Consider the following 25,999-nt stretch of genomic DNA (forward strand, 5'->3'; position numbering starts at 1 on the left):
TTATAAAAATTAGAAAAAAGAAGGTTGGGCACGGTGACTCACGCCTGTGATCACCACATTTTGGGAGGTCAAGGCGGGCGGATCACCTGAGGTCAGGCGTTTGAGACCTGCCTGGCCAACATGGTAAAACCCCGTCTCTACTAAAAATACAAAAATTAGCCGAGCATGGTGTCAGGCGCCTGTAGTTCCAGCTACTCGGGAGGCTGAGGCAGGAGAATCGCTTGAACCCAGGAGGCAGAGGTTGCAGTGAGCTGTTGCAGTGAGCTATTGCACTCCAGCTTGGGCAACAAGAGGGAAACTCCATCTCAAAAAAAAAAGATAGAATTAGAAAAAAGAAATAAAACTGTGTTTAGAGCAAAAAATGTGACCATGTTTATAGATAATCTAAGACAAAATACAGAAATATTATTACAATTAATAAGTGAGTTCAGCAACGTTGCTGGATATAAAAATCAATATGTAAAAACAAATTGTCTCTTTAACAGCCATCATTAAAAATTAAAATAAAAATATATAATTTACGACCTCATGAAAACATATAAAGTTCTTAGAAGTGAATATAACAAAGGAGATGCAAGAATTTGATTATAAAATTTACATGAAAATGAAAAGGCCAAGAATAAAAACAAAACACAGAACCCCCCCCCTCCAAAACAAAGAAACAAACAAACAAAAAGCCAAGAATAGCCAAAGCACTCTTAAAGAACAAGGTGGGAGAACTTGTCTTATCAGATGTCAAGACTTAGTAATTAAGGCAGTGGCATGTAAGAACTAAATGGAGAACTCCGAAACAAACTCGTGTATAAAGACATTTCATATATAATAGAACCCATATATAATAGAACTGACATTTTAGATCAGCGAAGAAAGTATGTTTTTGAAAGTACTTTTCAAAAATGGTTGGGCGCGGTGGCTCATGCCTGTAATCCCAGCACTTTGGGAGGCCCACGTGGGTGGATCACATGAGGCCAGGAGGTCAAGACCAGCCTAGCCAACATAGCAAAAACCTGTCTCCACTAAAGATACAAAAATTAGCTGGGCATGATGGTGCTTGCCTGTAATCCCAGCTACTCGGGTGGCTAAGTCATGAGAATCACTTGAACCCAGGAGGCAAAGGTTGCAGTGAACAGAGATCATACAACTGTACTCCAGCCTGGGTGACAGAGCAAGACCCTGTCTCAAAAAAAAAAAAAAAGTACTTTTCAAAAATGATGCTGGAGCAATTCGTTTTCCATATTTAAAAGTCGTAAATTGGATACCATAAGTAAAAATCAGCTCCAGGTGGATTCAAAACATAAATGTAAAATGCAAAAATATAAAATTTCTGGAAGAAAATATAAAAGAGTGTCTTGATATCTGGATAGTGGTGGATTTCTAAAGCAAGACATAAAATGCATAAATCATAAAAGAAATGACTGGTAATCAGAGTGCATTAAAATTAAGAACTTTCATTTATCAGAAAACACTATTAAGAGAGTGAAAAGATAAGCCATAAACATAACCAATAAAAGATTAGTATAAGATTATAAACAGAACCCTAAGAATCTATAAGCAAAAGAAAAATAAACCAATAGAAAGATAGGCTATAAGGTAGAATAGGCTCAGAATAGGCTCTTTTAAAAAGAGAAAACTCAAATGGCCAGCAGTTGAATTAAAAGATGCTCAAACTCATTAGTAATCAGGGAAATGCAAATTAAAATCATAATAAAATAGTATTCCACACTTACTTGAATCATAAAAACAAAAAAGTCTGGAAAATACTGAGGGTTGGTAAGCATGTGGTAGAAGTAGAACTCTCATTCATAACTCTCTGCAGTATATATTTAGGTGGTCACTTTGGAACGAGCTTAGAATTACATAGCAAAGTAGAATATGTGCAAACCTCAGGACCCAGGAATTTCACTCCTGGGTATATACCTTAGAGAAACTGTAGCATATGTGTGACATTTGATCAACATTGTTCTGTCATCATATCTATCAGTAGTGGGATGAATGAATACATTAATGTATATTCATTCATGCAATGGCATATTAGATAGCAGTGTAAATGAACTGTAATTACATGTACATGTATGAATCTCAAAAACCCAATGTTGAAAGAAGCAAACCACAGAAGCATACATACACACTGCCAGGTTTCATTTACAAAAAGTTCAAAAACAGGAAAAACTAAACAATATATTGTTTAGGGATGCAACTATAGTTAGTAAAAATATAAAGAAAAATAACAGAATGATTATCCCAAATTTCAGGATAGTAATTACATCTGGTGGGGTAGAGGAGGGGAAGAAGATAGATGTGATCGGGGAGAGAAACACAAAGAGCTTTAAGATACTGGAGAAAAATAGTCTATTTTCTTTAATCTGAGTAGTGAACAGATAGATATTTGTTCCTTAAAATTATTCTTTAAGTTACATATATATGTTGTATACACTCTTCTGTGTATATTTTACCATTTTAGAAAAGGAAAAAAAATCAGTGCCCAGAGCTGAAAATACAACTCTAGTTAATCTGCCCAGAGCTGAACATACAACTCTAGTTAATCTATCATACTCGAAGGCAATCATCTCCATTCTTTTGAGTGCTCTGCCCTTGTTTATTTTGAACCAAAGAGTACATTTATACTTGTTAAATTTTCTCTTATTCTGTTTGGCCCTTCTTTTCACTTGTCCTTCCAGTCAGTCAAGCTCTCCCCAAAGCCATCATCATATATGTCAAGCATGGGTCATCCTCCAGGGCAACTGGTATACTAAAGTTTCTGAGCCAGCCAGGCTGAAATCCAAATGGCAGCCGGCAGACGTGGCAACACTTTGAAAAGTCCACCTTGAAACAGCTTCCTTACCACACACGCTTCCCTCCCTACTTCTCCTGAAGTAATCTGTTTATGAACCCAGACTAATTATCTTTTTTATGAGAAACTTTAGCAAATCTTTTATCTAGGAAGGCAATGCTTCACATTAGGTTATGTTGATAAGGTGATGAGAGAGAATATTTCATCCAAGAATACTGCTATTTCCTGAAGGGGTAAAAACCCCACAGGGAAAACCCCTGTGGTTCTCATAGGTAGGGCTGGTCTATCTAAGCTGATAGCACAGTTTCGTCCAGAGAAGGGAGGCAGAATAAACTTATTCATTCCCGGGGACTCTTGGGGTAGGTGTGCGTTTTTCACATCTTGAAGGCTCACAGACCCTGAGCTGGATAAATGTCCCATTCCTGAAGGACCTCTCCAGAATCCGGATTGCTGAATCTTCCCTGCTGCCTAGAGGGGCTCCAAACCACCTCTTGACAATGGGAAACTGGGTGGTTAACCACTGGTTTTCAGTTTTGTTTCTGGTAAGTGATGTTTGACTTCCTATTAATCAGGAAGAATTAAGGAGAAATCATGTTTGTTAATATTTGTAAAATAATTTGAAAGGGAAAGATTCCATGCCAATTATTGGGTTCCTCAGGACCAGTTAGTTAAAAAATACAACTCTGGGTCAGATGAGAGGACAGAGGCAAATAGCATGCAATTGTTCATGTTGTCAAATCACAAGTATTTGGAATTTCAATCTGTTTTCATTTTCTGTCGTCTCCCTTTCTCTTCCATCTCACTTCTAACTACTACCATGAGTGTTGATTTCTCTCTATCTTTCCTATACTGGTCCCGTCAAGATTTCAAAAAGTCGCTGAATGTTTGAGATGAAAGTGATCTTAGAGATCATCTGGCCCAGCACTACCCACTAGAAATATAGCAAACCACATAATGTATTTCCTAAATTTTCTAATACCTGCACTGAAAATGTAAAAACAAACAGGTGAAGTTAATATTTAACAATATAACTCATTTAACCCAACATATCAACAGATCCTTTCAGTATGTATTCAATATTGAAAATATTAATAAGATAATTTACATATTTTTATTTTTACTGAGTCTTTCAAATCTGATATGTATACCACAGCACATCTCAGCGAAGACTAGCCACATTTCAAGTGCTCAGCAGCCCCATGTGGGTAGTGGCTGTGGCATTGCATAGTGCAGATGTAAACCAACTTATTGATTGTACAAAGGAAAATAAGACCTAGATGTCACACAATGAATTGACTGAAGAGGCATCACTCGAACCCAGCTCCCCAGTGACGTTCAGGCCAGAACCCCTTTACCACCCTATGTATGCACAATCCCTTTCTCCTAACACTCAAACACCTCTCTCTACTCTCATTCTTCCATTTCTGAGCCACAAGTGAGCCTGGGGCTCCCTGTGTCCTTTCTCACTTTCCTAGATCTTCATTCATTACTCTTTCTCTTTTCTCCTATTTTGCTTTTGGGTCCCACAGGCGAAACAGGAGAAAAGAGAAGATGTGATGCTTCTTTTTTCTCCTGTCCACCCCCTTGCTCCCCCACCAGGTGCTCCAGGGAAAAATATGTGAGTTTTCCTGGAGGGTTGTTTGTTTTACATTTAACAAAAGTGCTTATTTTGTCAGGTTATCCCATGACATATTTTAAATGCTCAATGCCTTATATTGAGTTCTTTTGCACAATAATGGAAAAAACACTAGTTTAGGAGAAAGAGAACCTGGCAAGTACTTTGAATTCTGCTACTAACTGGGTGACCTTGATCAAATTATTTATCCTCTCTAGACTTCAGGTCCTGTATGTGTATGTGGGGGGGACTGGGCAGGGGAGGGGAGCAGGGGATTAATAAAGTGACTAGATTAGATAGAAATATAAGGGTGTTTCTAGCTCTAAAATCCACATTTACCTGCATTTTTCCCCTCTTATTTTTTGCTGGGAGAGGTTACCAGCTATGATGGTGACTCACATTTAACTCTCTAGCTTTGAATTTCCATCCCCCACCAAACCAGCTGGCAAGCTTAGACTTCTCATTATCTCTGATATATACTCCTATGCACTGATTTTTAAATAAAAAATAAATTACTTAAAAATAGTTTTATTCCTCCTTCCTCCCAGGTCTTGTACTTTACCTACTTTGTCGTTCATAGTGGAGGAAATGACAGCTAAGATGGGGAATGGAATTCATTACTCCTAGCTATCACTGTATTTCATCATTTGCCTTGCCTACAATTGATGATGGGCTGACACAGAGTTATTTGCCCCTGTGTCTCTTTGTGATCCAGAAATATTTCTGCTCCCTCTAAATAAACTTCTCTCCTCTGTCTTCCAAATTCTGGAGGTATCTGTGACTGTTGACTTTCTCTTCTTTCAAAGACGTTTCTCTGGAAGACACTCAGCTCTGGAAAAGGGTATCTGAGCAAAGGAGGCAGGAAGAAATTGATTGGTAAAGGAGGTTCGGTGGTGACACAACTCTGTAGCTAGCACTTATTGATCTCTTACTAAGCCCCAAGCATTGCATTAATCACTTTACACGCATTATCTGACGTTAGCCTCATAGCACTACTATAAAGTAGGTCCTGTTATTATCCTCATTTTACAGGTGAAGAAATTGAGGTTTAGAAAAGTTAAATCACATGTCTGTCTGAGATTACAGAGCTATTAATTGGTGATGCTACAACTTGACTCCAATATCACACTTTAAATCACTATATTATAGTACTAAAGGTGTGTGAGTGGTCTAGATCTAGGGATTCTGAATAGGCCATGTCCTAGGCTAAAGGTCCTTTGCCTGTTGTGCTGAGATGGTTCTGACTCACACTGGGTCAAGGGATATATACTAGCGCCCTGGAGACCTGTTGAATTACAGACTGTCAAATCACCTTCACACTTGAGCTAGAGACCAGTTGGTTGATCCTCAAGGCAATGGGCAGTGAGTTCCAAATTTCACGTTTAGCCAGTGCAGAGACAGAACTTGGGACAAGCAAAAGCAGTCTTAAGAGCTCAAATGAGTCCAAAGGAAAAATAGATTAATTTGAAAAAAGACTCACAATCTGAAAACAGGAAAATGTATGTCAGGGTGTAATTAAAAAGGCAGGCCCATCTGGAATGGTTTAGTTCTTTTCAGATAGGTATTGTTATAGATGCTAAATTTGTTCTTTGTTTCTTCAGATATCCATTTATTCACTTATTGCCATCTTTTAGGTGCAACAGTTTGAATGCTGTAGTCCAAGAATTGGCAAATGTTTCTGTAAAAAGCTAGATAGTACATATTTTAGGCTTTGCAAGCCATATGGTCTCTGTCCCAACTACTCTACTCCGTCATTGTATCACAAAAACAGCCATAAACAATACAGAAATGAGTAGCAGTGGCTAAGTTTCAATACCACTTTATTTATGGTCACTGAAATCTGAATTTTATATAACTTTCACATGCCACAAAATATTCTTCTTTTTTTTTTTTTTTTTGAGACGGAGTCTCGCTGTGTCACCCGGGCTGGAGTGCAGTGGCGCGATCTCGGCTCACTGCAAGCTCCGCCTCCCGGGTTTACGCCATTCTCCTGCCTCAGCCTCCGAGTAGCTGGGACTACAGGTGCCCGCCACCGCGCCCGGCTAGTTTTTTGTATTTTTAGTAGAGACGGGGTTTCACGGTGTTAGCCAGGATGGTCTCGATCTCCTGACCTCGTGATCCACCCGCCTCGGCCTCCCAAAGTGCTGGGATTACAGGCTTGAGCCACCGCGCCCGGCCAAAATATTCTTCTTTTGATTTTCTCAACCATTAGCAAATTTGAAAATATAAAATATAAAAAAAATTCTGAGCTTGCAGGCTGTGGCAAAACAGGTCATGGGCCATGGACCTCAGTTTGCTGACCATGCTCTGGTCTACTGCATGTCTCAAAGTGCTGACTCACTCTGAAAGCCAGTTAGATACTGGCAGGATTGTACTCATTTAAGATGAAAACAGGTAAACACAAAATAGCCAAAATGGCGACACTCTTCCTATCCCTATCCTTTATTTACTCCTTCCCATACTCAAATTTCACTTCATTCCTTGCATGTTTTTTTTTTCTTCCTCTAGGCTGTTTGGTTGGGGCTGAATGTTTTCCTGTTTGTGGATGCCTTCCTGAAATATGAGACGGCCGACAGATACTACTACACAAGAAAAATCCTTGGGGTGAGTATCACGGTTGTGATGGAGGAATCCTATTTTTTTCCTTATCTCTGATTCTGGCTTCTTTGTGACCCAATGCCCTGATATCCTCTACGGCTAGGGTTGCCAGAAAAAGTACAGAATGCCCAACTGACTTTGAGTTTCAGATAAATGACAAATTATTTTTTGATATAAGTATGCTCCAAATATTGTATGGAACACAGGTATATGAAAATATTTATTTTAAAAAATCTGAAGTTAAAATTTAGCTTAACATCCTGTATTTTTATTTAATAAATCTGATAACCCCATCTAGGGCACACTACCCAGACCCAATAAAGGAAACATGCCATAAAGAAAACTATTAGGCAGTGGTTTTCAAACTGGTTTCCAGAAACTCGGGTGTTCCTACAGGGTATGAGGGGAAGGCTAACTGGGCAGTGCTCCTGCTCCTGCCCCTGTTTCAACCAAAGCAGCCTATATCTATCTATGAACACCTGCTTACAATTTTAAGGAAGTGTTTGGTTTTTTTTAAAAAAAAGGAAAGTAAAAAAGAAAAAACAAACACAACTTGAAAACACTGCTGTCATGGAAACATACCTCTCTATCAAATAAGAGGGATACTTAGGGGAGTCTCATGGGTGCTACAGAATTCAAGGCCAGCAGAAAGGAGGGCTCAGGTCAAGGTTACACAACAGAGAAGCTTGGGGAAGCGGCAGATCAAAAACAGAAGAGGGAGGGAGTGGGTAGGGCACATGGGTGTGGAGGTGACCAGGAGGAAGCGTGGAGTTGAGGATGGTTCTCTCACAGGCTGATGAACCCGGACACTGCCTGGTTAGAAGAGCATATTTGACTGCTACCTCTAGTCTATTATGCAATAACAGAGGATTTTAAAATCACTTTCATCTTGACAGTGTCTTTTTTTTTTCTTAGTAGCTTTCAGTATCCTCCCAATGTACATGTTTAAAGACAGCTTGTCCTTTTAAAAAATGCTTTTTTCTCTCTCCATAATCAAAGAATCCATGTTGAGATCACAACTAATTTGAATGTTCTGTTCATGGTTTATTTCACCCTGCTGTTTTCCATTTTAAATGTTCATCCTTGATCCTTCTTTAGAAAATAACTCCAAAGGAGGTATTAATTTGCTTTAAAAATAGCTTTTTACTAAGAGAATGATGCAATAAATGTGACTAGTTATTAACAGCTTGATTACTGCATGACCAAAATGTCAGCAGCAGAAAAATAAATGATGCTGATGTCCCATGGACATTTTGTTTTTTAAAAATTATTTAAAAATTGTTTATATATGTAGGGGGTATAACTGCAGGTCTCTTTCTTTCCTTCTTTCTTTTTTCTCTTTCTTCCTTTCTTTCTTCTTCCTTCCTTTTCTTTCTCTCTCTCTTTCTTTCTTTCTTTTCTTCCTTCCTTCTTTCCTTCCTTCTTTCTCTTTCTTTCTTTCTTTCTCTTTCTTTCTTTCTTTCTTTCTTTCTTTCTTTCTTTCTTTCTTTCTTTCTTTCTTTCTTTCTTTCTTTCCCTCCCTTCCTTCCTTCTTTCCTTCCTTCCTTCCTTCCTTCCTTCCTTCCTTCCTTCCTTCCTTCCTTCCTTCCTTCCTTCCTTCCTTCTTTCCTTCTTTGTTTTCATTCTCTTTATTTTGAGACAGGGTCTTTCTCTGTTACCCAGGCTGGCATGCAGTGGCATGATCATGGCTCACTGCAGCCTCGGCTCTCCCAGGCTTCAGCTATCTTCCCACCTCAGCCTCCTGGGACCACAGATGTGCACCACCAAGCCTGGCTAATTTAAAAAAATTTTTTTTGTAGACATGGGGTCTCCCTGTGTTGCTCAGGCTAGTCTCAAAACTCCTGGGCTCAAGTAAAATTCCCACCTTGGCATCCCAAAGGCCGGGTATTACAGGTGTGAGCCACCTTGCCCAGCCACAAGTGCAGGTTTCTTACATGCATATATTGCATAGTGATGAAGTCTGGATTTTTAGTTACCTATCACCTGAATAGTGAACATTGTACCCAGTGGGTCATTTTTCAACCCTCACTCCCCTCCCACCCTCCCACCTTTTGTAGTCTCCAATGTCCATTATTCTACTCCGTAGGACATTTCATTTTTAAGGCCCTATTTTAAAAAATTAATTATCAATAATGCTGCTTGCAATGAGATCAAACCATATATTAGGTTGGTGCAAAAGTTATTGTGATTTTTGCTATTAAAACTGTTTGCAAAAACAGCAATTACTTTTGCACCAACCTAATAGAAGGGTATAAGTAAAATGTGAAAATCTTCCTCCCACCCCACTCCCCGGAGATACACACACACAAACACACACACAGACAGACATGCACACGCACTGACATAAGCTCACAAATGTATCAGACACATAGGATTTGTTTTTGAGGTGGGTACTATTGTTTATTCACGTTTTCATATTCATATAGTCAAATTTGCTGTTTTTTGGTGTACGGTTCTATGAGTTTGGGTAAACACATACAATAGGACACACAGTTTTTTTGTTTTAACCGAAAAAGGGATCACTTTGTAGATATTGGCTGGAAATTGCTTATGTTAATATATCTCACATATATCTTTTTTTTTTTTTTTTTTGAGACGAAGTCTCACTCTTTCGCCCAGCCTGGAGTGCAGTGACGCCACCTCCTGGGATCAAGCAATTTTCCTGCCTCAGCCTCCCGAGTAGCTGGGATTACATGTACGCGCCACCATGCCTGGCTAATTTTTTGTATTTTTAGTAGAGATGGGGTTTCACCATGTTGGCCAGGCTGGTCTCAAACTCCTGACCTCAAGTGATCCACCAGCCTTGGTCTCCCAAAGTGCTAGAATTACAGGCATAAGCCACTGCACCCAGCCTCAGATATCTTTCCATGTGAGTGCCTAACCAGTGGTGTGCTGAAACCAGCTCATATCAGGTTGCAATGCCAGTTGTGTGCATCTCTTCCCAACTCTACATTCAGTGGTGTTCAATGACATCAAGTTAGTGTCTTGAAATCCGCCATGGTAGGAGTATTTACATCATCAAAATTGGCAAATGCTAGAAATCAGGAATCCCCCTCTCCCCAAAAAGCTAGTCATTAAAATATTTACCATCACTGCATCACTGCATAAAGCTCTCAGCCTTTTAAGAGAATAACAATTAATTACATTGGCATACCATAATTTATTTAAACATTTCACAGGTTATTTCTTCAACTCATGCTCTCCTTGGGAAAATATAGAGAGCAGTTTGATTCACTATGAAGTAGAGCAGATAAGCAGCAGAGGAAGAAGTTTAAATCCATAGTCAATGATGCATTAATGGCAGCAGGAGTTCAATTATAACACCAGTGAGTGGGGATCTAGAGAAATGAACATACATTGGCATATTTAAATGTGCTGCAATGAGGAAAAAATGTTTTCTCTAAAAAGAATTCATCCTATACAGATAGCCACCACAGAATATGGAACTGTGAAATTATAGTCCTATATTTTCAATTCACTTGCCAATTTTAGCTTTAAGAAATCTCTGTGATTCAAATAAGCAAGTAGTGGGAACCAATGTGGAAATGCAGGATCTCTGAGATGAGCAGAGGAAATTTACTCAGAAATGGAACAGGCTGTCTGTACCGAAAACAGTCGGAGCGTGACTCAGCAGAGGGAGAAAACACAGGTCATGTGGAAAAGCCAGAAATGGAAAACAGTAGGGCAGCTTTTGTTCACCACACTGCCTGACATTCTTAGCCATTATGGATACTAGACAGGTCTTGTCCTGGTGTATTAAACTGATATCACATGTTCCTGGGTTTACGATGTAAGGAAAAATCAATTTTGTGCTTCATAGATAATTAGAAAAAGGCCAAGAAATTGTTAACCTTAACCCATACCCTTCCTTTTAGAAAGTCTTTGACATGCACACAATATAAGGCTGGCCAGTCAGCTGAAATGCAAAAAAATTGCCTGGCTGCTGCTGTCAGCTCCTCTGCTATGACAACATTGTCACACTCTATAGCAGTCCCAAGTTCATGAAGTAGACTCAGAGACCAGTTGTACAGAGTTGAGGAGAGAAGTCAGATTTAGCTGCCATGGAGTTAAGCATATTCTGTCCAGCTTATACCTAGTAAGGCCTGTTTTTCTGGGCTAAATACTTCTTTGAAGCATTGATTTCTTGTCTCCTTTGCTAGCAGCTTCTACTGCTGGATCAGGTTGTTCTTGATTTATGCTGCCTGGCCACCCAAGAAAATCAGCTTAAAATTTTGCTCCTCTGAAGTTCTCCCTTCTTAAATATCTACCTGTTTAAAAATTTTACTCTAAGAGGTTTGCTAGTCTTGACTAACTTTGTTCAATTTTAAAAGACATTTTAATAGAATTGCTTAAAATTTTAGGGGTTTTTATTATATAACTATTATGTGCTTATAACTGCAATATTAGAAAATACAGAAAAGAATAAAATACCATCTGTAATTATACCTCTAAGTATGAGCTTTATTTAAAATGCAAATAAAGGTATATATGATCCTTGGCCAGGCATGGTGGCTCACGTCTGTAATCCCAGCACTTTGGGAGGCCAAAGCAGGCAGATCTCTTGAGCTCAGGAGTTCCAGACCAGCCTGGGCAACATGGCGAAACCCCGTCTCTACCAAAAATACAAAAATTAGCTGGGTGCGGTGGTGCATACCTGTAGTCCCAGGTACTCGGGAGGCTGAGGTGGGAGGATGGCTTGATCCCAGGAGGCGGAGGATGCAGTGAGCTGAGATCTCACCACTGCACTCCAGCCTGGGCAATAGAGCCAGACCTTGTCACACATATATATGTGTGTGTGTGTGTGTGTGTGTGTATATATGATCCTTAGGACTTTTTTACAAGTGGCAAATAACAAAATTATAATTAAGAGTATTAAGTAAAATGTTACATCCATAGAATGTTTTGCTAACATGTAATCATTAAATCCTATTTTCTTTCATGTTAGTAAATGTAGTCAAACATTTCCAAACTACTGTCATAAGAATATCTCAATTCAATATTAAATTCAGTATATTTTATGTATTCTGCAAACAGAGCCTGGCCTGATGGTGTTAGCTACTGAGAGAGAGGGGAGGCAGCTGTAGCCCCGTTCATTTGCAGGCCTCAGACGAGTGGGCTGGGTCAGTGGCTCACATGCTAGATGGTGAAATGAAGCAGCTAATGGTCTCTTTTTCTCCTCTGCTCTAGTCAACATTGGCCTGTGCCCGAGCGTCTGCTCTCTGCTTGAATTTTAACAGCATGCTGATCCTGCTTCCTGTGTGCCGCAGTCTGCTGTCCTTCCTGAGGGGCACCTGCTCAGTGAGTCCCAGCCACTCCTAAGTCAACTTTCACATTAAAGAAGGAGACCCCAGACTCCTCAGTAGGACAGCCCAACACCATGCTCCTAGGAATGGAAGGCAGAAGTCTCCTTTGGTAGCTAAGGGGGTGGGTAAGGGTGGGTGAGTATTGGCATGCTATGTGCAAGAAGACATATTGGTTATGGGTTAGTGAATTTAATAAAGCTGGCTGGATACATCTGACCATAATCACTTTACATTTGTAGTTTTGCAGTCGCACACTGAGAAAGCAATTGGATCACAACCTTACCTTCCACAAGCTGGTGGCCTATATGATCTGCCTACATACAGGTAATGCAGGCAATCCATGAATCTGCAGACTCCAGGGCATTCAGAATCTTGCTTCATTCATCCATCCATATGCATATTCAAAAAATATTTATCGAGCACTGGGCACTATTTGTCAGGCACTGTTCTTGGCCTATTTCCATAAGCTTAAGTTCTATTCCTTTGGGAACAGAGTAAGTATAAAAAAGATCTCTGCAATCAAGGGTTTATTGGGCACCTTCTATGCACTCAGCATTCTGCTAAGCACTATAATGTAGGATTCTTCTAGTCTCATGGAGCACACCCGCCGTGATGTTGCTGAGATGCCTCTTAATATTTCTTTTCATCTTTCCATTTAGCTATTCACATCATTGCACACCTGTTTAACTTTGACCGCTATAGCAGAAGCCGACAGGCCACAGATGGCTCACTTGTCTCCATTCTCTCCAGCCTATCTCATGATGAGACAAAGGGGGGTTCTTGGCTAAATCCCATCCAGTTCCGAAACATGGTGAGCTGACTTTCTAGCAAAGCATCTGAGATCAGGTCATGAGCAGGAAGTGCACAGGTGGACATTGTGTCAGGCTGATATTTCTCCTTTCACAGACAGTGGAGTATGTGACATTCACCAGCATTGCTGGTCTCACTGGAGTGATCATGACAATAGCCTTGATTCTCATGGTAACTTCAGCTACTGAGTTCATCCGGAGGAGTTATTTTGAGGTCTTCTGGTATACTCACCACCTTTTTATCTTCTATATCCTTGGCTTAGGGATTCACGGCATTGGGTAAGATCCTCAAACCCTCATTCTCATGGCCCAGCCCCTGACCTTGCATAATTCTTTGTCCCAAACCATCCTTCTTTGTCTATTTCAGTGGAATTGTCCGGGGTCAAACAGAGGAGAGCATAAATGAGGGTCATCCTCACAAGTGTGCAGAGTATTTTGAGATGTGGGATGATCATGATTGCCGCTGTAGGCGCCCTGAGTTTGAAGGGCAGCCCCCTGAGGTAAGAGCCCTATGGGCAAGGACAGACTCTTGTTAGGAGCTGTTACTGTTATTATTCTTATTATTACTCTTATTGTTATTATCATCATTATTATTAGCTCAGTCCTGTGCTGGGTCTTATGAAGGATATCCATGGGGTTCCTACCTTTAAGAAACTTCCAATATCACTGGCAACAGGCAATTACAAGGGGATCTTGAAGAGAAAAAACTAATAGTTCTTGCATGTTGTGAGACCCTCTGCAAAGGTAATAATGATAGCCCACATTATTAATTGTGTTTATCATCTGCCAGCCTTGCTGCATAATATGGATTATTTCATTTATATATAGCAATAACCTATGAGATATGTACTTCTTTTTTGTCTAAATTTTGAAACAAAAGGACAGGAATCCAAGAGATTAAGTAAACTGACAAGCTCTTACAGTAAGTAAGTAGTGGAGCTTGAATACAAGCCCAGGCCTTTTGGATTCCAAAGGTTTGAACTCTTGACCACTATACTGCCCCAAAGCTCAGCTGTGATATTCCAGTCAAATTCTGGGGGGATATAAAGCATTCTTGAAGTGGGCTTTCTTTGGTGTTCTAAGACTATGCTTGGAAATTTTTGTTAGATACTGGGCGATCATGAAACTGTGTTCTAGGGAACTCAAGGTGTGCCCCAGGGTAATTCTTGCAGATATTATGATTTACCTTTGCTTTCTCAAAAAATAGGTTATATTGAGGAGTAAATGGAAGGGGAAAGTTGATTTGTGGTGCCTCAAAGTACTCTGAGAATGATTAAGGTCTTTAAATCAGATTCAGGATTAAGAGCAATAGCTTAGTTCTCATCTGGAACACGAAAAATATATAAAACAAAAAGCCTTATAAAGTTGGCATTTTAATTCAGCAGGAAAAGGATAAATTAATAATTTTTAGTACAAGAAGATCATCACCTGGGAAAAAAGGTATATTTTCATTTCACACCTTGCACTAAAATATGAATCGAGGATACATGAAGCAAAAATTTACATGTAAAAAACCCCATAAAAGTACTTTAAGACCACGTGGGAAGTTTTTTCTAATATTGAAATGGGGGAACATGTTTCTAAATAAAATAAACCATCCTGAAGCCATAAAAGAAGAAATATTTTTGCATGGCAAAAGAAATCCCCATCGGGCCAGGCACAGTGGCTCACACCTGTAATCCCAGCAATTTGGGAGGCTGAGGTGGGTGGATTGCTTGAGCCCAGGAGTTTGAGACCAGCTGGGCAACATGGCTAAACCCCATCTCTACAAAAAAATGCAAAAATTAATTGGGCATGGTGGCGTGGAGGGTGAGGTGAAAGGATTACTTGAGCCTGGGAGGTTGAGGCTGCAGTGAGCTGTAATCATGCCACTGCACTCCAGCCTGGGTGACAGTGAGATCCTGTGTCAAAACAAACAAACAAACAAACAAACAAAAATTCCCATTGTAAATAAAGATAGACAAAAAATTACCAAGTAGGAAAAGTATTTACAACTCACAGGCCATGGACTAATTTTCTAATATATCAATAACTCCTAGAAATCAATAAGAAAAAGCCTAATAACATGATAAAAAGAGATAAAGAAGATAAGAACAGAATGATCTCAGAAATGGAGATATATCTTTATCTTAAATATATGAAATGATGCTTAATGTTATTCATAATTGAAAAAATGCCAAATAAAACCACAAGAATCTGTTAACCTGATAGATTAGCAAAGATAAAAAACCTGCTAATGTATGGTGTTGGCAAGAGTATGGAGAAATGCTTTTATGCATTGCTGGTGAGAGTGTAAACCTATACAACTGCTTGTAGAGAGTGATTTGGCAGTAGCAATTAAGCTTTAAAACTCGACTTCCAATTTATTCCACCAATATACTTAAATATGTGTTAAATTACATGCATTAAGTTATTCATTACAGCATTGTTAAATAGAAAAGAAGATTGGAAACAAGTGTCCCTCGATGGGGAACTAGTTACATTTTAGAACTTTCATGCAGTGGAATAGTCTGCAACCAGTAAAACGAAAGAGAGAGCACCATAGACACTAATAGGGACCAGTCTCTAAGATGTTAAATGTAAAAGGCAGGGCAGTGTATATAGTCTCCTATCATTTGCATTGAAAAGATCATTTAAATGCCTGTTCTCCAGAAGAATTCACAAAATAATAACATTACCTCTGGGGATCTGGAGGGGAAGGAGGATTTGCTTTTTATTGTATATCCTGTTGTACTTTCAGATTTTGTACCATACACATGTATTACCTATTTAGAAACTAATTTTGTAATAAGATAGATTGAGTGCTAGCTACACAAATAAAGAATGGACCACTAGCTACACTAATAAAGAAAAAAGAGAGAAGATCCAAAAACCACAATCAGAAATGACAAAGAGGACATTACGACTGACCCCACAGAAATTTAAAAAAAAACAAAAAAAACTCTCAGAGACTACTATGAACATCTCTATGCATATAAACTAAAAAAAAAAAAAAAAAAAAAAAAACACCTAGAAGACATGGTTTAAAAACCTAGAAGAAATGGATAAATTCCTGGACACATAATACAACCTCCCAAGACCAGACCATGAAGAAATTTAATCCCTGAGCAGACCAATATTGAGTTCCAAAACTGAATCAGTAATAAAAAACCTACAACCAAAAAAAGCCCAGGACCAGACAGATTCACAGCCAAATTCTTCCAGATGTATAAATAAGATCTGGTACCATTCCTACTGAAACTATTGCAAAAAAATTGAAGAGGGTATCCTTCCTAACTCACTCTGTGAGGCCAGCATCATCCCGATACCAAAATGTGGCAGAGATACAGTGAAAAAAGAAAACTTCAGGTCAATATCCTTGATGATCATCGATGAAAAAATCCTCAACAAAATACTGGCAAACTGAATCCAGCAGCACATCAAAAAGCTAATCCACCACGATCAAGTAGGCTTTATCCCTGGGATGCAAGTTTGGTTCAACATATGCAAACCAATAAATGTGATTCATCACATAAAGAGAACTAAAGACAAAAACCATATGATCATCTCAGTAGATACACAAAAGGCTTTCAACAAAATTCAACACTCCTTCATATGAAAAACTCTCAGCAAACTAGGCATTGCAGGAACATATTTCAAAATAATAAGAGCCGTTTATGACAAACCCACAGCCAACATCATACTGAATGGGCAAAAGCTGGAGGCATTCCCATTGAAAGCTGGAACAAGACAAGGATGCACTCTCTTACCACTCCTATTTAACATAGTGCTGGAAGTCCTGGCCAGAGCAATCAGGCAGGAGAAAGAAATAAAAGGCATTCAAATAGGAAGACAAAAAGTCAAACTATCCCTGTTTCCAGACAATATGATTCTATACCTAGAAAACCCCATAGTCTATGTCCAAAAGCTCCTAGATCTGATAAACATCTTCAGCAAAGTTTCAGGATACAAAAGCAATATACAAAAATGAATGGCATTGCTATACCCTGACACCCAAGCTGAGAGTCAAATCAAGAATGCAATCCCATTCACAATAGCCACAAAAAGAATAAAATACCTAGGGATACAGCCAACCAGGGAGGTGAAAGATCTCTCCAATGAGAGTTACAAAACACTGCTCAAAGAAATTAGAGATGACACAAACAAATGGAAAAACATTCCATACTAATGGATAGGAAAAATCAATATCATTAAAATGGCCCTACTGCCCAAATCAATTTACAGATTCAACACTATTCCTACCAAACTACCAATGACATTCTTCACAGAATTAGAAAAAAACTATTTCAAAATTCATATGGAACCAAAAAAGAGCCCAAATAGCCAAGGCAATCCTAAGCAAAAAGAACAAAGCTGGAGGCATCATGTTACCCAACTTCAAACTATACTACAAGGCTACAGTAACCGAAACAGCATGGTACTGGTATAAAAATAGACACACAGACCAATGGAACAGAAATAATGTTGCATACCCATGACCATCTGATCTTTAACAAACTCAACAAAAATAAGCAACAGGGAAAGGACTCCCTGTTCAATAGGTAGTGCTGGGATAACTGGTTAGCCATATGAAGAAGATTGAAACTGGACTCCTTCTTTACACCGTATACAAAAACCAACTCAAAATGGATTAAAGACTTAAATGTAAAACCCCCAACTATAAAAACCCTGGAAGACAACCACCCTGGAAGACAACCTAATACCATTCAGGACATAGGCCCCAGCAAAGATTTCATGATGAAGATACCAAAAGCAAATGCAACAAAAATGAAAATTGACAAATGGGATCTAATTAAACTAAAGAGCTTCTGCACAGCAAAAGCAACTATCAAGAGAGTAAACAAACAACCTAGAGAATGTGAGAAAATATTTGCGAACTACACATCTGACAAAGGTCTAATATCTAGCATCTATAAGGAACCTAAACAAATTAACAACAATAACAACAAAGAATAAATTATCCCATAACAAAGTGGACAAAGTCTCAAAAAAAAAAAAAAAAAGTGGGCAAAGGACATAAAGAAACACTTTTCAAAGAAGACACACATGCAGCCAACAAGCATATGAAAAAATGCTCCACGTCACCAATCATTAGAGAAATGCAAATCCAAACCACAACGACACACCATTTCACGCTCTTCTTTTATGGCTTCGGGATGGTTTATTTTATTTAGAAACATGTTCCCCCATTTCAGTATTAGAAAAAAACTTCCCATGTGGTCTTAAAGTACTTTTTTGAAGAAATATGTGTATAGTATATATACCATTTTAATCATTTTTAAAGTAAACATTGTGGCCATTACTTTACTCATGTATAATACTTTTTCACACCTTAATTATTTATCTCCATTTCCTGGAAGTGAAGTTCCAGGGTAAAAGAGAAAGAACACTTTTGAGGCTATTGAGATGTGCTGCTCAATTGCTCTCTGGGAAGATGTTGCCAATTTGCATTTTCAGCCATGTGAAATGCATGTTCAATTTGCATGCCCACGTGAACACTCCCATTTCCCTGAATCCCAGTTAATGCTGGGCATTATTACTTAAAGTTGTTTTTCAATTTGAGAGACTAAAACGGTATCTTGTTTTAATATTTATTACTCTATTTCTGAGGCCAATATTTTTTTCACATTGTTATTACCCATTTCTTAAATATATTTTTCCTCAAATTCAGCTAGGGAACTTTTTCAAATAAGAAATGGCACTGAATTGCATAATGTTCACTCTGTTTGACTTATCCCATCTCTGCCTCTTCCTTCCCTAGAGATACTCAAGGAAGTTATTTACTTGCACCAGCTTAAGAAACCTCACTTCACACAGTCCCAATGTATAACACTTGAGCAACTGTGCAAGAAAGGACATAATTTAGTATTGCTAGGAAGTACATTTTTAGTAGTTCCTGTACAGGTAGAAACAAACTGCTGCTTTGCAAAGATCTCAGGGATAGAAAGGCTGCTTTATTTATTTATTTGTTTATTTATTTATTTATTTATTTATTTATTTATTTTATTTTGAGATGGAGTCTCGCTCTCTCGCCCAGGCTGGAATGCAGTGGCTCGACCTGGGCTCACTGCAACCTCCTGGATTCAAGTGATTCTCCTTCCTCAGTCTCCCGAATGGCTGGGACTACAGGCGCCCACCACCACACTCAGCTAATTTTTGTATTTTTAGTAGAGATGGGGTTTCACCGTGTTGGCCAGGCTTGTCTTGAACTCCTGACCTCAAGTGATCCACTCGCCTCAGCTTCCCAAAGTACTGGGATTACAGGTGTGAACCACCACGCCTGGCCAAAAAACTGACTTTAAAAAAAATGTAGACAAGGTGAAAAAAAAAAAAAGTTACTACGTTAAATGTTTAAGCACTTGAGAAAGGAGGTGATGGATAAGTACTGAGTTTTATGAGCCAATAACATCAGCCACATACTTTCCCTTTCTTGTGTTTATTTTGTTTTTAATCATCTGCTTCTATTTCACATCTACTTTCTCTGTTGGTTTTTTACATTGTACAAGCTGTCCTCGAAGATAATCTTAGATTCTTAAAATTAAATCTTATTGTATTTTATTTTTTTATTTTTGGAGACAGTGTCTTGCTCTGTTGCCCAGGCTGGAGTGCAGTGGCGTGATCTCAGCTCACTGCAACCTCTGCTGCCTCCTGGGTTCAAGAGATTCTTATGCCTCAGCATCCCATGTAGCTGGAATTACAAGCATGCATCACCACGCCCAGCTAATTTTTTGTATTTTTAGTAGAGACAGGGTTTCGCTATGTTGCTCAGGCTGGGTCTCCAACTCCTGAGATCAGGCAGTCTGCCCACCTCAGCCTCCTAAAGTGCCAGGATGAGCCACTGTGCCAGGCCTTAAAATTAAATTTTACATGTAATCTAAGAATAAGGATGTTTACCATGTGTCCCATTTCTGTGCTTTTCTCTTGCTTCTTGGTCAGACTTGTAAATTTCCAGGAATTGGTCTGTTTTATGAATAACAGATTAGCAAACGACACCGTTGTCTTTTATTTTTTCTATTTCCGTCTTCCAGATTTGGTGAAATTAGTACCTTAAAAATGATACACATTGGAGAACTCAGTAAAGAATGAAGGATGAACTGCTACACAAATAAGTCCTAAACAAGAAATTAATGTGTAATCTCATTCTTAACCCTGTCTCTGTGCAGTCTTGGAAGTGGATCCTTGCACCGGTCATTCTTTATATCTGTGAAAGGATCCTCCGGTTTTATCGCTCCCAGCAGAAAGTTGTGATTACCAAGGTAAAGAATATGCACTTTCCTCTTGCTGTGATGAGTTCTCTTCTATCAGACTATAGAACTAAATTTTTATGTTGTCACCCTGAAGGGAATAAAGAGGAACTTGGAGGCCGGGCACCGTGGGTGGTAATCCCAGCACTTTGGGAGGCCGAGGAGGGCAGATCTGTTGAGGTCAGGAGTTCGAAACCAGCCTGGCCAACATGGCGAAACCCCGTCTCTACTAAAAATTTAATAAAAAAAAAAAAAAATTTGCTGGGCGTGGTGGTGCCCACTTGTAATTCTGGCTACTTGGGAGGCTGAGGTGGGAGAATCGCTTGAACCCGGGAGGCGGCAGTTGCAGTGAGTCGAGTCGAAGTCACGCCATTGCACTCCAGCCTGGGTGACAGAGAAAGGCTCTGTCTCAAAAAACAAAAACAAAAAAAACTTGGGTTTGGCATAGAGTGCTGGACAGAACTGGGAAAGAGGGGCTTCGCCGAAATCATCAGGATGATTGTTTGGTGCACACAATGTTTGTTTATAAAGTTGAATTGGTTGCTAGCATTTAAAAATCTGGATGGAAGCTTTTGTTTGATTTTTTTTCAAAGCTATTTCTTGCTTCTCTTGAAGAATCAGAAAACCTGATAACATTGTCATGGTTCCATATTGCAACCACTGTCTGGAGCTAAGTAGCTGCTGCCCTCTTTAGAGAGGATTTGTGTTTGTAGTTCACCACTGTCACCAGCCCTCTAGCTTCACTCATTCGCTTTATCTGCCTGTCCTTGTTGCCATTAGAGTTTGCCTTCTTTGGTCTATGTGCTTCATTCACTAGGTTGTTATGCACCCATCCAAAGTTTTGGAATTGCAGATGAACAAGCGTGGCTTCAGCATGGAAGTGGGGCAGTATATCTTTGTTAATTGCCCCTCAATCTCTCCCCTGGAATGGCATCCTTTTACTTTGACCTCTGCTCCAGAGGAAGATTTCTTCTCCATTCATATCCGAGCAGCAGGGGACTGGACAGAAAATCTCATAAGGGCTTTTGAACAACAGTATTCACCAATTCCCAGGTAGGTCCTTGAGACCAGAAGAGTCCCAGACCAGAATGCAGACTGGCAGAAAAGAGAAAGCAATTCTTCCTTGAACCTTAAGTTTGGTACAATAGAATAGGATTAAAATTAATACGCAGAAGTCAACCATGGGAACAATTATATTTCTGGGAGGATGTTTGAGGTTAGAGGTGGAGGGGAGTCTTCAGTTGCCCGTTATCTTCTGTCTTCTGTCAGGATTGAAGTGGATGGTCCCTTTGGCACAGCCAGTGAGGATGTTTTCCAGTATGAAGTGGCTGTGCTGGTTGGAGCAGGAATTGGGGTCACCCCCTTTGCTTCTATCTTGAAATCCATCTGGTACAAATTCCGGTGTGCAGACCACAACCTCAAAACAAAAAAGGTATAATCCCGTATATCACTTTTCATCTGACCTGGGTCTGACAAGTCTATTGCATTCTTGGGTTAAGTTCTTTACAATTGATAAGAGCAAGCTATCCCTGGGGTTATGAGAATAAGTGACCACTTCTCTTGGCCAGGACATCCACTTCAACAGATTTATCATAAGAACAGCGTCTTCTTTTCTATTTGGAGTTTACGATAACCCTGACCAAAGATGTTGGAAGGCTCTTTCCTAAGGAAAATTGTCAGAACTCTGAACATTCCTGCTGCCTAAAGTTTGCAGCTCTGTAAATGTGACGTTTAAGGTCACCTAATAAGGCTATGTTCTCTTTTGCTGATTTCAGATCTATTTCTACTGGATCTGCAGGGAGACAGGTGCCTTTTCCTGGTTCAACGACCTGTTGACTTCCCTGGAACAGGAGATGGAGGAATTAGGCAAAGTGGGTTTTCTAAACTACCGTCTCTTTCTCACTGGATGGGACAGCAACATTGTGAGTCCAAATAACACACTAATTCACCTAGTAAACATAAGACGAATGTCAGACAAAGGATAGTGCATATGGATTAGAAGTTATTTCTTATGATTTACTACCTGCCCTCACACTCACACACAAGTTTAAAAGTGGTGGAAAGAAGGAAGAGGCAGCTATCAGGACTTGATTTTTCTTTCTTTTCTTTTCTTTTCTTTCTTTCTTTCTTTTTTTTTTTTTTTTTTTTGAGACGGAGTTTTGCTCTTGTCACCCAGGCTGGAGTGCAATGGCACAATGTCAGCTCACCGCAATCTCTGCCTCCTGGGTTTAAGCAATTCTCCTGCCTTAGCTTCCCGAGTAACTGGGATTACAGGCATGCACCACCACGCCCAGCTAATTTTGTATTTTTAGTAGAGATGGGGTTTCACCATGTTGGTCAGGCGAGTCTTGAACTCCTGACCTCAGGTGATCCACCCACCTTGGCCTCCCAAAGTACTGGGATTACAGGCGTGAGCCACGACGCCCAGCCTAGGACTTGGTTTTTCTAACTTTTTATTCCTCTGAATCCAGGTTGGTCATGCAGCATTAAACTTTGACAAGGCCACTGACATCCTGACAGGTCTGAAACAGAAAACCTCCTTTGGGAGACCAATGTGGGACAATGAGTTTTCTACAATAGCTACCTCCCACCCTAAGTAAGTATATTTTCCTCCAGTAAGATGAGTTTGCGGGGGCCATGTGCGGTGACTTACTGCCTGGAATCTCAGCACTTTGAGAAGCCGAGGCAGGTGGATCACCTGAGGTCAGGAGTTCGAGACCAATCTGGCCAACTTGGCAAAACCCCGTCTCTACTAAAAATACAAAAATTAGCTGGGTGAGGTGGCGCATGCCTGTAACCCCAGCTACTTGGGAGACTGAGGCAAGGAGAATCACTTGAACCTGGGAGGCAGAGGTTGCAGTGAGCTGAGACTGCGCCATTGCACTTCAGCCTGGGCAACAAGAGAGAAACTCCGTCTCAAAAGAAAAAAAAAAAAGATGAGTTTGCGGAGTTAGGATTTAGGAAAGGTATTACAGCATGTTGAACACTCTTAAGAAAAGATCTCTGGGGCAGAAACCTTTTGTGCCATTCTTAGATTCTTGGTGAAGATTGAGGAAATTTCATCTGGGGTTTTAGAAAAATAGGGTCATGATCTTGAAATTGATGAAAAGAGGTTTTTTTGCCCTAGCAAACTCCATTCAAACAGTGAGGCAAGTGGAATCAGTTCTGATCTATCCTACCAAACAAACTAGAGAACTGGAGCAATTCAAATGCATTTTTTGGGGGAGGGGACTCAATAATCTCTACTTAAAGTAACAAAGGTATTATCTAGTTTACTGGCCACCTGAGCTCAATCTTTCTGGAGGGTTTTGAGACATGTTAGAGCACAAAAAACCCTGGTGCTATGAAATCAGCCATGCCAATGGGAAGGAGATGAAGCTGAGATTCCCTGAACAAGGCAGGTGATGATCAATTCAATGCTACAAATATTCTTGATTACCTTTTTTTTTTTTTTGGGTTGGAGTTTCGCTTTGTCGCCCAGACTGGAGTGCAGTGGCATGATCTCTGCTCACTGCAATCTCCGCCTCCCAGGTTCAAGCGATTCTCCTGCCTCAGCCTCCTGAGTAGCTGGGATTACAGGTGCCCACCACCATGCCCAGCTAATTTTTTTGTATTTTTAGTTGAGATGGGGTTTCACCATGTTGGTCAGGCTGGTCTCGAACTCCTGACCTCAGGTGATCCACCTGCCTCGGCCTCCAAAAGTGCTGAGATTACAGGCATGATCCACCGAGCCCAGCCTTGGTTACTTTTTATAAGCTCAGCTTTCACCATTCTAGAAGCTTTGGAGGTTGAAAGAGAAATAGGATATGGTTCTTGCCCTCAAGGAGAATACATTTGAATAAGAGATGCACACAATCACCTCAAAGCAGAATAATGCACTCCGTGAAACAGGTGCATGGACGCTAGAGGAAAGAAAAGTCTATGGCCACATGGCATGAGGTGATTAAGAAAGGCTTCAGGAAGGCAGTGGCTAGAGCACTTAGTGACTTGGATTCAGATGATCCTGGGTCCTCATGCTGGTTCTCTTTTTTTTTTTTTTTTTTTGAGACACAGTCTTGCTTTGTCACCCAGGCTGGAGTGCAATGGTGCGATCTTGGCTTACTGCAACCTCTGCCTCCTGGGTTCAAGCTGTTCTCCTGCCTTGGCCTCCCAAGTAGCTGGGATTACAGGCGGGTGCCTGCCACCACACCCAGTTAATTTTTTTGTATTTTTAGTAGACACAGGGTTTCGCCATGTTGGCCAGGCTGGTCTCGAACTCCTGACCTCAGGTGATTCACCCACCTTGGCCTCCCAAAGTGCTGGGATTACAGGAGTGAGCCACCGTGCCCGGCCTTCATTCCGGTTCTGACACTGTCTAGTTATGAGACCTTGAACTTCTGAACCCTCTGATCTTGATTCCTCATCTGTAAGACAAGGGTCATATTAGTGAATGCCTGCTCTACTCACTTGCAGGGTTGTTGTGACAATTAAGTGAGACAATATATGAAAAAAATGCTTTGTAAACTGTAAAGCAGCATATAAGCATAAGAGATGCTAATTATCCTGTTGAATGTAACTGAAGTTTTGAGAGAGTATGAGGTTGTCAGGAGAGAGAGAAAGAGAGAGAGGGAGAGAGAGAGACTAACGAGGGACAGAGTACCAAGGAATGCTGCCTAGGTTATATGGGAAGGGAAAAAGATAAACCAAGGAAGAAATAGGAGTACACAGAGAAGCGGTGTCACAGAACCCAAGGGAGCAAATATTAGAGAAGCGTGGTCAATAGTGTTGGAAGAGTAGCAGGGTCAGGAAATGTTTATTTAGCTTAAGCATATTTATAGACAGAACAGGGACCATTACATAGAATAAAATAAATACATGAAAGAGGGGAGAGGACTAAGAGGGCCATAATAAAAGATGGACAATAGTGTTAGCAAGGAAGTGGAGAAGTTGCAATCCTACTACATTGCTTGTGGGAATGTGAAATGGTACCACACTTGGGGAAAACTCTTTGACTGTTCCTCAAAGTGTTAAACACAGTTTCCGGCCGGGCACGGTGGCTCACTCCTGTAATCCCAGCACTTTGGGAGGCCAAGGCGGGTGGATCACGAGGTCAGGAGTTCGAGACCAGCCTGGCCAACATAGTGAAACCCCGTCTCTACTAAAAATACAAAAAATTAGGCCGAGCACGGTGGCTCATGCCTGTAATCCCAGCACTTTGGGAGGCCAAGGCGGGTGGATCACGAGGTCAGGAGATCAAGACCATCCTGGCTAACACGGTGAAACCCCATCTCTATTAAAAATACAAAAAAATTAGCAGGGCAAGGTGGCAGGCACCTGTAGTCCCAGCTACTCAGGAGGCTGAGGCGGGAGAATGGCATGAACCTGGGAGGCGTAGCTTGCAGTAAACCGAGATAAAAAATTAGCCAGGCGTGGTGCCGCATGCCTGTAATTCCAGTTACAGGAGAATCGCTTGAACCCAGGAGGCGGAGGTTGCAGTGAGCCGAGATTGTGACATTGCACTCCAGCCTGGGTGACAGAGAGACTCTGTCAAAAAAGTAAAATAGGCCAGGCACGGTGGTTCATGCCTGTAATCCCAGCACTTTGGGAGGCCAAGGCGGGTGGATCACGAGGTCAGGAGATCAAGACCATCCTGGCTAACA

The 25,999-nt window shown here is 40.3% G+C and overlaps 1 protein-coding gene across 3 annotated transcripts in view; it reads left to right on the top strand.

Moving 5' to 3' along the window:
- Positions 1–1,151: 1,151 nt before the first annotated feature.
- The window catches only part of NOX1 (NADPH oxidase 1), a 27,247-nt gene continuing 2,399 nt past the window's right edge, over positions 1,152–25,999 (top strand). The window contains exons 1-12 of one of the 3 annotated variants that reach the window (XM_009197932.4): positions 1,152–3,333; positions 6,915–7,010; positions 12,192–12,302; positions 12,547–12,631; positions 12,967–13,118; positions 13,214–13,395; positions 13,484–13,616; positions 20,280–20,372; positions 21,178–21,413; positions 21,630–21,792; positions 22,136–22,231; positions 22,832–22,956. In XM_009197932.4, the coding sequence (XP_009196196.1) occupies positions 3,289–3,333; positions 6,915–7,010; positions 12,192–12,302; positions 12,547–12,631; positions 12,967–13,118; positions 13,214–13,395; positions 13,484–13,616; positions 20,280–20,372; positions 21,178–21,413; positions 21,630–21,792; positions 22,136–22,231; positions 22,832–22,956 (1,517 nt within the window). In that variant the 5' untranslated portion in view covers positions 1,152–3,288. Of the gene's footprint in view, positions 3,334–6,914; positions 7,011–12,191; positions 12,303–12,546; positions 12,632–12,966; positions 13,119–13,213; positions 13,396–13,483; positions 13,617–20,279; positions 20,373–21,177; positions 21,414–21,629; positions 21,793–22,135; positions 22,283–22,831; positions 22,957–25,999 lie in introns of all 3 variants that reach the window. The other 2 variants (XM_003917980.5, XM_009197933.4) reach the window with 2 other exon arrangements.

This window comes from Papio anubis, chromosome X (genome assembly GCF_008728515.1).
Source record: "Papio anubis isolate 15944 chromosome X, Panubis1.0, whole genome shotgun sequence".
NCBI lineage: Eukaryota > Metazoa > Chordata > Mammalia > Primates > Cercopithecidae > Papio > Papio anubis.